General features: G+C 61.4%; 1 protein-coding gene across 5 annotated transcripts in view; it reads right to left on the bottom strand.

The window, feature by feature from the left end:
• Positions 1 to 484: 484 nt before the first annotated feature.
• Positions 485 to 10,265, bottom strand: part of MIER2 (MIER family member 2) — a 39,663-nt gene continuing 29,882 nt past the window's right edge. For 4 of the 5 annotated variants that reach the window (XM_074384906.1, XM_074384908.1, XM_074384905.1 and 1 more), the window contains 6 exons: positions 9,415 to 9,496; positions 9,244 to 9,338; positions 6,469 to 6,593; positions 6,252 to 6,340; positions 4,916 to 5,336; positions 485 to 4,072 (listed from right to left, as the gene is read on the bottom strand). In XM_074384906.1, coding sequence (XP_074241007.1) covers positions 4,051 to 4,072; positions 4,916 to 5,336; positions 6,252 to 6,340; positions 6,469 to 6,593; positions 9,244 to 9,338; positions 9,415 to 9,496 — 834 coding nt within the window. In that variant the 3' untranslated portion in view covers positions 485 to 4,050. The remainder of the gene's footprint in view (positions 4,073 to 4,915; positions 5,337 to 6,251; positions 6,341 to 6,468; positions 6,594 to 9,243; positions 9,339 to 9,414; positions 9,497 to 10,265) is intronic. The other variant, XM_074384907.1, reaches the window with a different exon arrangement.

Here is a 10,265-nt window from a genome sequence, read left to right as displayed (position 1 = left end):
GGTGAACAGAGACCCGTGAGTCACCACGGCCGTGATACAGGTGAACGCAGAGACCCGTGGGACACCACGGCCATGATACAGGTGAACGCAGAGACCCGTGGGACACCACGGCCGTGATACAGGTGAACGCAGAGACCCGTGGGTCACCACGGCCGTGATACAGGTGAACGCAGAGACCCGTGGGTCACCACGGCCGTGATACAGGTGACTACAGAGACCTGTGGGATGATACCCCAGCACATGGCACATATACCAGAGACCCAAAAGGAAGACAGAGCAGAAAATCAGAAAAATTTGAGAAATATTCTCCCAGAAACTGAATTCTGAGGAAAAAAAAGAAAACAAACATTTTCAGAAATCACGGTCAAGACTTCAAAATCTGTTGAAATGCACCCATCCTCAGGCTGACGTCACTCAGTTCAGAAAACTAGACCCAGGTACACCACAAACTGTCAAAGTCCAAAAAATACAAGAAAATCATGTATATGGTCCAAAGAGATTCTGTATTTATAAGGTCCAGCCCTATAGGGTTCTGTGAGTCCCTCCCTGCAGGTGCAGAGATGAGAAACTGTAGAAATAAAAGACACAGACACAGAGAGAGAGAAAAGAGTTTGGCGGTCCACGGCCAGTGGAAGCGTAGAGACCTGCAGTGGCCCCGAGTGCCTGGACGCTCTGACCTAATTTACTGAGTACAAAGCAGTGGGCAGCGAAGGTCAGGGGCGGTCATGGTGGTCGGTGACAGGTCACATAAATCTCATGTCTTGGAGATGGTGGGGCCCAGGACTTTCACGTAGCCGAGGCCGGGAGAAAACCGAACGTGTCAGCGCAGTTCACGTATTTGTCAGAAATATGAAGGACATGAAGGTTATGTTACTATTATTGATTATCTTCTGAGAACAGAAACCAGGTACATAAGCAGAGCGTGAGAGCGGACGTGGACCGTAACCGCTGAAGCCGGCGTCTCTACTTAAAAGTACAAAAATTAGGCCGGGCGCGGTGGCTCAAGCCTGTAATCCCAGCACTTTGGGAGGCCAAGGCGGGTGGATCACGAGGTCGAGAGATCGAGACCATCCCGGTCAACATGGTGAAACCCCGTCTCTATCAAAAATACAAAAAATTAGCTGGGCATGGTGGCGCGTGCCTGTAATTCCAGCTACTCAGGAGACTGAGGCAGGAGAATTGCCTGAACCCAGGAGGCGGAGGTTGCAGTGAGCCGAGATCGCGCCATTGCACTCCAGCCTGGGTAACAAGAGCAAAACTCCGTCTCAAAAAAAAAAAAAAAAAAAAAAGTACAAAAATTAGCTGGGCATGGTGGCGCGCACCTGTAGTCCCAGCTACTCAGGAGGCTGAGGCAGGAGAATCGCTTGAACCCGGGAGGCAGATGTTGCGGTGAGCCGAGATCGCACCGCTGCACTCCAGCCTGGGCAACAGAGGAAGACTCCATCTCAAAAAAAGAAAAGAGGCCGGGCGCGGTGGCTCAAGCCTGTAATCCCAGCCCTTTGGGATGCTGAGGCGGGTGAATCACAAAGTCAAGAGATCGAGACCATCCTGGTCAACATGGTGAAACCCCGTCTCTACTAAAAATACAAAACATTAGCTGGGCATGGTGGCGCGTGCCTGTAATCCCAGCTACTCAGGAGGCTGAGGCAGGAGAATTGCCTGAATGCAGGAGGTGGAGGTTGCGGTGAGCCGAAATCGCGCCATTGCACTCCAGCCTGGGTAACGAGTGAAACTCCGTCTCAAAAAAAGAAAAAAAAAAAGAAAAGAAAAGAAAGAAAGAAATAGGCTGTTGAGCCACAAAAAGATAGGGAGGGGCCTGAAATGAATATGGAAGAGGCCGGCCTCAAAGGACACTGTCTGTGTCCACCACAGGACGTCCTGATCAAACTGCTCAAATTCAGGGGAGAGAAACCAGAGAGGTTTCCCTCGGGAGGCAGGGCGAGCCAGAAGACAGAACAGCTTCCCCGTCTGAAGGAAAACGAAAACCGGGCCGGGCGCGGTGGCTCACGCCTGTAGTCCCAGCACTTTGGGAGGCCGAGGTGGGTGGATCACAAGGTCGGGAGTTCCAGACCAGACTGGCCAACAGGATGAAACCCCGTTTCTACTAAAAAAAAAAATACGAAAACTAGCTGGGCATGGTGGCGCGTGCCTGTAATCCCAGCTGCTTGGGAGGCGGAGGAAGGAGAATCGCTGGAACCCGGGAGGCGGAGGTGGCGGTGAGCCGAGATCAGGCCACTGCACCCCAGCCTGTGCGACAGGGAGACTCCATCTCAAAAACCAAAACCCGCTCCACAGCCCATCCCCACACCCCCAGGCTGCCCGGCGGCTGGCACTGGGTCTCACGGCTCACGGCGCCAGCTCCCCAGAGAGCCCTGACTCTCCCAGGCCCATCACACAAGTGGTCCTGGCCCATCTCTCCTTTCCTACCCTCCCGACCCGGGGCTGGCCCCTCACAGGCTCACGCAGGCCTCCGCACACGCCGTCAGCATGCCCGCGTCTCCCTCACTGACGAGGGGAGGATGCCACCGACACGGTCCGATCAGCCCCTGCAGAGCTGCGAACGCAGACCTCGAGTAGCTGCCACCCCAAGAACAAAACCAGCCTCCTGACCCACGGCGCCCACCCCGCGCGCCCGCCCTCCGTGCCCGCAGCCTCTGGGAGCCCAGGCCTGCCGCCTCCGTGTCTGCCGTCGTAACTGCCAGGACTCTGCTGAATTTCGGCAACGCAGGCCCGTCCTCCTTCAGGCTCAGCTCAAATGTCACTTCCCGGGCGCTGCCCTGACCACCTCCAGGCAGACACAGGCCTCCTCACACACACCCTGGCGTCGTGCCTCCATTCCTCTTACCGAGCGGCCGCCACGTGGCCAACCACACCGTCCCCCCGCTGGACCCCCTGCCTGCATGGGTCACAACTCACCCCAGATCATTGAACAGAGGGAGAGGACAAGGACACCCGCCATCCTAGCCCCACCCAGCCCACCATGCGGCGCCCTGGGCTTCAAATCAAGTTTAATAAATAAAACAGCAAGGGGGGTTCAAGGCAGTTATCACTTCACAGTGTGGTCCTTGGTGGGGGGTGAGGGATGGTCGAGTCCACTCGGAAAGGTGCTCGGGCACAAGGGGCCGACAGCACCCGCCCACGGAGGACCCCACTCCAACGTGTAAACAGACAGACGAGGGCGGGGAGGACGGGACTCCGAGCCAGCGTGCGGGGCGCTCCCACAGAAGAAACGCCTGCAGGGCTGGGCAAGCGGGCTGGAGTCGGGCCCGCGTGGCGGCGAGGGCGGCTGGCTCCTCTGGGGACCCTGCCTTGGTACTGGGGGAGGGCAGCAAAGGGGGTGTAAGCCACCTGTCTCCTCAAACCCACGTCTGGGGTTGCTGAGGGGCCCCCACCCCAACCGCTCAGGATCGGGGAGCAGGGAGGGAGGGGAGGAGGCAGGTGGCGGTGTAAAGTGCGGCTTTTCCTGAAGTGGAGACGACGGGGTGGGTGGCGAGGCTGGGGTCGCCGGACAGCGAGGTATATGGCTCTGTGCCCCATGGGGTTGGCACTGAGAAGCAGCTGCCACGACCCCCTGGCTGGGGCAGCCCGCGGCCCTGCCAAGTGTGGAGACAGAGCCGAGCAGGGAGCTGAGGGCGCCCCGGCGGAGGCTGCTGGTGCGGGACGGGGCGTCCTGCCGTCTCCCCGCCGGGGCAGCGGCCCCTTCCCTCGCCTCTGCTAGCTGGAAGAGACCAGGTGTCCGGCTCTGCCCGGTGTCCCCAGCGCCGAGTCTTTCTGTCCCTGGCCGCCGGATGGACCCCACGTGCAGGCGGCAGCCTGGACCCGGGCGGCAGTGCTGGGCGCCGACGGTGCTGGCTGTGGCCCTGGGTCCAGTTTGTGTGGTCGGGGGCAGGGGCTCACGGCCCAGGCCCTCACCCCAGTCCCGACGAGTTCTGAAGCAGAGGAGGTGCTGCCCCGAGGCCTGAGAGGGGGTAGGGGTCAGAAGACCGACGGAGGCGGGCCAGCAGCAGCGCCAAGTCCACTCGGCCACACACGCCCGCCCACGGCCAGGAATCAACAGGTCATCACGTTACAGCTGCAGGGGAGACCAAAAGAGAAGCAGAGTCAGTGAGACCCACACGTCCACACGGCCTGGTGCCGCGGGCTGACTGAGCCTCCCAGCCTTGCCCCCACCCAGAACCTACACAGTGAGTGTCAGTGAGGCCAACACGTCCACACGGCCTAGTGCCGGGGGTTGACTGAGCCTTGCCTCCCAGAACCTACACGGGCGAGTGTCAGTGAGGCCCACACGTCCACACGGCCTGGTGCCGCGGGCTGACTCGAGCCTCCCAGCCCTGCCCCCACCCAGAACCTACACAGTGAGTGTCAGTGAGGCCCACACGTCCACATGGCCTGGTGCCGGGGGCTGACTGAGCCTCCCAGCCTTGCCCCTGCCCAGAACCTACATAGTGAGTGTCAGTGAGTCCCACACGTCCACACGGCCTGGTGCCGGGGGCTGACTCGAGCCTCCCAGCCCTGCCCCCACCCAGAACCTACACAATGTGTCAGTGAGGCCCACGCATCCACACGGCCTGGTGCCGGGGGCTGACTGAGCCTTGCCTTCCAGAACCCATGCTGGTGCGAGCAGCCTGAACAAGCCCCTACAGCAGCAGGGCCCCGTGCTCTGGGGGAGCTGGTGGCTGGGGCAGGGGTGGGAGAGCCCGGCACCTGCCCCGTCTGTGGAGAGCGTGGACCACGGGAATGTGTCCTCTAGTGGGAAATGCAGAAATCAAATCACAAGTGGAGAAGAAACCTAAAGAAACACCAAGGGCCTGCTCCTGCAGCCACACTGTCCACGGACCCTCGGGGCAGATCCTCCCCTTCCTCAGCTCTGCCCCAGGGCTGGGGGGACCTCAGCTGGGGGCTGGGCGGCACTCACTGTGACAGGGGCTCCGAGTGTAGCCCGGGGGCCGGGCACGTGGGGTGGGCAGCCAGGAAGGGGTTCACGTCCCCAATGCCGATGAGTCCAAACTCGGTGACCGACAAAGCCACCTGGGCAGGGGCCACTGTCTCCTCCGGGTCGGCGCCCAGGTCCACATGGCTGGGGATGAGGGGCAGCTCCTCGGGCAGGGCGAAGTCCATGGCCAGCCTTGGGCTGGCGTCCGGCTCCGGAGCACCGACGGCCGGCAGGTATGAGGCTGGGTCGGCCGGGGCTGGGGGCAGACGGGGCAGGGGCGCAGCGGGCGGCTCATCCAGCTGTTGTTGAAAGGAACAGGGCCCCGGCTCCGAGGACGGGGGTCCACCAGAGGCCACTCCAGGCTCACCGAGACCACCGGCTGTGCCATCCACGCTCAGGGGCTCTGTGAAAGAGAAGGCAGCAAAGAGTGGGGCCTGCCCACAGGCACTGGGCTGCAGCCACGCTGCACTGCTCAGTCACCTTGCACGGCAGGCTGGGGACCGGGCGGGTGCCCACCTAACCTTGCTGGGTGCAGCAAAGCCTGTGGACCTCAAAAAAGCCTCTGCACAAACACAAAACAAACCAATTACGCTGACATCTGTGAGATCCCAGGTTGAGGCCCCCAGCTTTAAAAGGTCATAAATCACTGAATGGGTCACAACCCACATCTTTAAAACCAGAGCAGAATACAACAGACTTGGGTATGAATGAAGCTTGGGGCGGTGAATTCGGGGCAGTGAACTAGGGAGCAGGGAGATGTGGGCACCCTTGGGCAAACGAGCCACGGAACAACTGGATTCTGGGAATGGGGCGACCCTCCCGAGACTCCACCATCTCAACGCAGGGCCAGGAAGCAAAGGGTCCCTGTCTGCACCCCACCCACCCCACAGGCCTCCACCCTCGGAGACGGTGAGAACCCCCCGAGGCCTCAGCGTGGTCCGTGGTGGCCTCACGTGCAAGATGCCGGCAACGGCTCCAACACCCTGTCCTTCCTGAGTGTCCCAGTAACTGAGGCGACGTCCCCAGCAAGGGGCAGGAAGGCCCTCCCAGGACACTGAGGCCTGGAGAGCACCCCCCTGACCATGTGGGGCTCCCCGGGGGTGGGCCAGAGACACCCCTTCAGCAAGCCCAGGTAGGCACCGCCCATGCCCCTCCCCTCTCCCGGCCAGGTGCGCAGAGCCATATCCACACCACGTGGCGGGCCCTCAACCACCCTGACGCCCACCAAACCCGGGTGCCGGGGACGAGGGGCTCCACCAGGCCTCGCAGCTCCAGATTGGCAGCCACCCCCAAGGCAGGAGACACCCCCACGCCTCACCTGTGTGCATCCCAGCCAGGGCGTCCTGCTCAGGGCGGGGGCGACCGGGGCCGTCAGGGTCACTGCCATCCAGGTCCTGGTCCGTGTCCCTGTGCGAAGAGGGCGCCATGAAGGGCCGGGGCAGCTGAGAGAAGGGACGCCCCTGCCCAGGAGCCCAGGTGCCCACCCCCGGTGGGGCGGCCTCCCACGGTTACTGCTGGGGAGGAGCTGCACGCACGTGGTTCCAGACGGGACGTACTTCCTCCGGCCCAGCCGCGTCTGCTGGGCAAAGTAGTCGTAGCGCTCGGACTTCTTCCACAGGTAATAGTACTCCACACACTCGCCCACGGACCGCGTGCGCACCTGCGGGGAGGGGCCAGGTGTCACCTCTGTCCCCAGCCGCCAGCACCTGCACCCCCAACCCAGGACGTCTCCTGGGACGGCACCCACCACTCTCAGAGCACAGCATCCACTGAGCTCAGATAATGCAAGACCCCCATGACCCTACTCAGGCCCACGGGCTATGCCCACCATGAGCGAATGCGGGCTTGCAGCATGTGGTACTGACTCCTGTTCCAAGCCCCTGGAGAGCCCCCCGGCTCCTGGCTTGAGACCCCTCTTTCCTTTCTGTAGCATCAGCCACACACACGGGCCCTGCAGGGTCCACAGACTCCTGAACAGGGCCCCCGCCCGGGAGGAGGACGCACAAGCCCACAGGGCCTGCTTTCCCACCAAACACATCCCTCCAGCGCCGAGTGCTTCCCAAGTAACACCAGACACCATGGAAGGACATACGGGTTCCGTGAACCTGATTCAAAATTCACAACGCAGCACACAAAGGCCCAAACACACACGTAAGGCGGTCAGGGAGAAGAGAAGGGACACGGGACAAGCGTGTTCCGTGCAGCACCTGGCACGGAGCTGGATGCACACCTGCCGACATCTCCTGCCTCTCCACCCAGGAGGCCGGTCCCACAGTGAGCTTGAGGCTGAGGCCCCCACTGAGGAGGCGGAAAAGACCCCTCACCTGTACACACCCTGGTTAACTAACCCACCACCACCAGAACCAGGACACCCAGTGCTCCCCCGGCAAGCACAGCATGGGGTCCTGCCTGGGAGTGAGACCCAGACGACCTCTCCAGAGGGCAACCCTTACGTGCCCGCCATGAGGGAGCCGCCCGGGAAAAGGCCAGGCTGAGATGAATACCGGCTCCCAGTCCCATTCCAGACACAGCAAACCATCGTGTGCTGGCTACACACAGCCCCCGCCCGGAGCTACAGAAACACAGCCAGCAACCCTGCTGCCCTGCGGCCACACCCATCCCAGCTGCCTCCAATCCAAGCACCAAGTGGCGCTGAACTCCACGAGGACAGTCCACGGCCGCCCCGCAGTCACAGGAACGCCCTGTGCTGCACAATCAGCCGCGGCGGGCGCCTCCTCCCTTCAGGGGAAGGCATCAGGCCCCGGGACACAAGACCCGCCGGTCCTGAAGGGACTGAGTGCCCAAGAGGGGTGTGGACAGAGAAGGAGAAGCCACAGGCCAGCCACAGGCAGGTTTTCAGCCAGAGATGTCTGACTCTGGCAAGAGGCTGTGTAATAACCTGCCCTGGGCCGGCATCACTGACCCCATCTCAGCTGTAAACTCCGAGCTCCCCGCTCCTGACCCCAGCCCCTCCGGGAGCGTAACTGGGCCACGCTGACTCTGCTCATCCCACCATGTGACAATGTCACTGCATCCTGCCTGACAAGCGCACCTGCTGCTGTGTGCAACTCTCTTTGAAGCCGTGTTGGTGATTGTCCAGAAATACCCTTAGCGACTAACAATCCTGGAACCTCCTCCCGCTGGTTACCAGCTCACTCGCCCGCTCTGCTTCTGTAAAATCCACTTCAGCTAGGCTCCCCTCCCCTACCTAAATCAAGCCCCTTCCTCGGGGCCGGGAAACTTTGAGCATGAGCTGACTCTTGGTCGCCGGCTAATTAATAAAGGACTCTGAATTTGGAATCTGGAACTTCTAAGTCGCTCTGTTATCACAGCTGGACCTCATCACTCCAGGAGCCACAGGACAGATGGCATTCCTGCAGGACGTGCAGAGACGCACAGAGGACAAGGCCAAGAGAGAGGGAGGGGCAGAGGAAGACCCACCTGTCGTGAGGGTCTTCCCTGGGTGGCAGAAGGACCCGGGTCCCTGGAGGGAACCCTGAGACCCCTGGTCCCCAGGTGTCAGGTGTCAGGGTCCCGCTGTGGGGTCAGTGAGGGGCACAAAGCCAGCAGGCTCCCGTCTGAGGACACGGGCATGGAAATGAGGCGCCCATGGTGCTAGGCGGAATGTGAGACGGAAACGCCTACCGGAACCCACTTCTGGCACATTCCTTCCCAAAACCAGAGCCTTGTTCTTTTGGGGACTGGAAAGGGGCCCAGAGCAGTCAGTAGAGGAAACTACAGAAGACGGCAATGAGCACGTAGTGAGGAGGCAGACACAGGGCTCAGGCCTGCAGTCAGCCGTGTGCTGTGGGCCTGCTGACCCTCAGCCCCTACCCAGACCGAGGAGCCCCTCCCCTGACCGAGGAGCCTCCAGAGACCGAGGAGCCCCTCCCCTGACTGAGGAGCCCCTCCCGAGACCGAGGAATCCCTCCCCTGACCAAGGAGCCCCTCCCCTGACCGAGGAACCCCTCCCCTGACCGAGGAACCCCTCCCCTGACCAAGGAGCCCCTCCCCAGACCGAGGAGCCCCTCCCCTGACTTGAGGAGCCCCTCCCCAGACTTAGGAGCCCTTCACCAGAGAGAAACCCCCCCAGATCAAGAAGCCACTGCCAAGACTGAGAAGCCCCTCCCCAGATGGAGAAGCCCCTTCCAGATGAAGAACCCACCCACCAGATCAAGCCCCTTCCAAGATGCAGAATCCCCTCCCCAGATGGAGAACACCGCCCAGATCAGGAAGCCCGCCCCCCACCAGACGGAGGGCCCCACCCACCCACACGGAGCCTGGCAGGAGGAGGACAGCGGCATCCGCACCTTGTTGGCCTGGATCAGGTGAAAGTTCTTCCCGTGCACACGGAAGCCGTGCTCAAAGTTCCTGCACTCCTCCTCGCTCCAAGCACAGAGTCCATCTGCAAAAACGGCCGGGGGACAGGTCAGCTGCGTCCGGGGCGGGGCGGCGGAGGAACGCGCCCGGACGCCGCTCACCTCGGATCACCTTCACGTTGAACCGCAGCCTCCGCAGGGCCTCCTCCACGTTGAAGTTGCATTTTACCAACTCGTACAGCGCCTGGGGAGAAGATGTGCAGACTCTTCCCATGGGCTCACCCCAGGAGCTGACAGCAAGAACCGTCTATACCCACCAGGAGTGGTATCCAGGGCGGCCCACACCACTCATCGCCAGTGATGTCAGGGCCGTCTACACCTCCATCCAGGGAGAGACATCAGGGGTGACGTCAGGGCCGTCTACACCTCTATCCAGGAAGTGAGATCGGGGTGACATCAGGGCCGTCTACACCTCCATCCAGGGAGAGACATCAGGGGTGATGTCGGGCCATCTACACCTCCATCCAGGGAGAGATCTCAGGGGTGACATCAGGGCCATCTACACCTCTATCCAGGGAGAGATCTCAGGGGTGACGTCAGAGCCGTCTACACCTCCATCAAGGGAGAGACATCAGGGATGACAATGGGCCGTCTACACCTCTATCCAGGGAAAGATATCAGGGGTGACATGGGGGCTGCCTACACCTCCATCCAGGGAGAGATCTCAGGGGTGACGTCAGGCCATCCACACCTCCATCCAGGGAGACACATCAGGGGTGACGTCGGGGGCTGTCTACACCTCTATCCACGGAGAGAACTCAGGGGTTATGTCGGGGGCTGTCTATACCTCTATTCAGGGAGTGATACTGGGGTGACGTCAGGGGCCGTCTACACCTCTATCCAGGGAGAGATAGGGGTGACGTCGGGCCATCTACACCTTCATCCAGGGAGAGATGTCAGCGGTGATGTCAGGGCCGTCTACACCTCTATCCAGGGAGAGATCCCAGGGGTAA

Source organism: Saimiri boliviensis, chromosome 14 (assembly GCF_048565385.1).
Source record: "Saimiri boliviensis isolate mSaiBol1 chromosome 14, mSaiBol1.pri, whole genome shotgun sequence".
NCBI lineage: Eukaryota > Metazoa > Chordata > Mammalia > Primates > Cebidae > Saimiri > Saimiri boliviensis.
The sequence above is the reverse complement of the archived record's forward strand: the minus strand, read 5'-3'. Positions and strand labels throughout refer to the sequence as shown.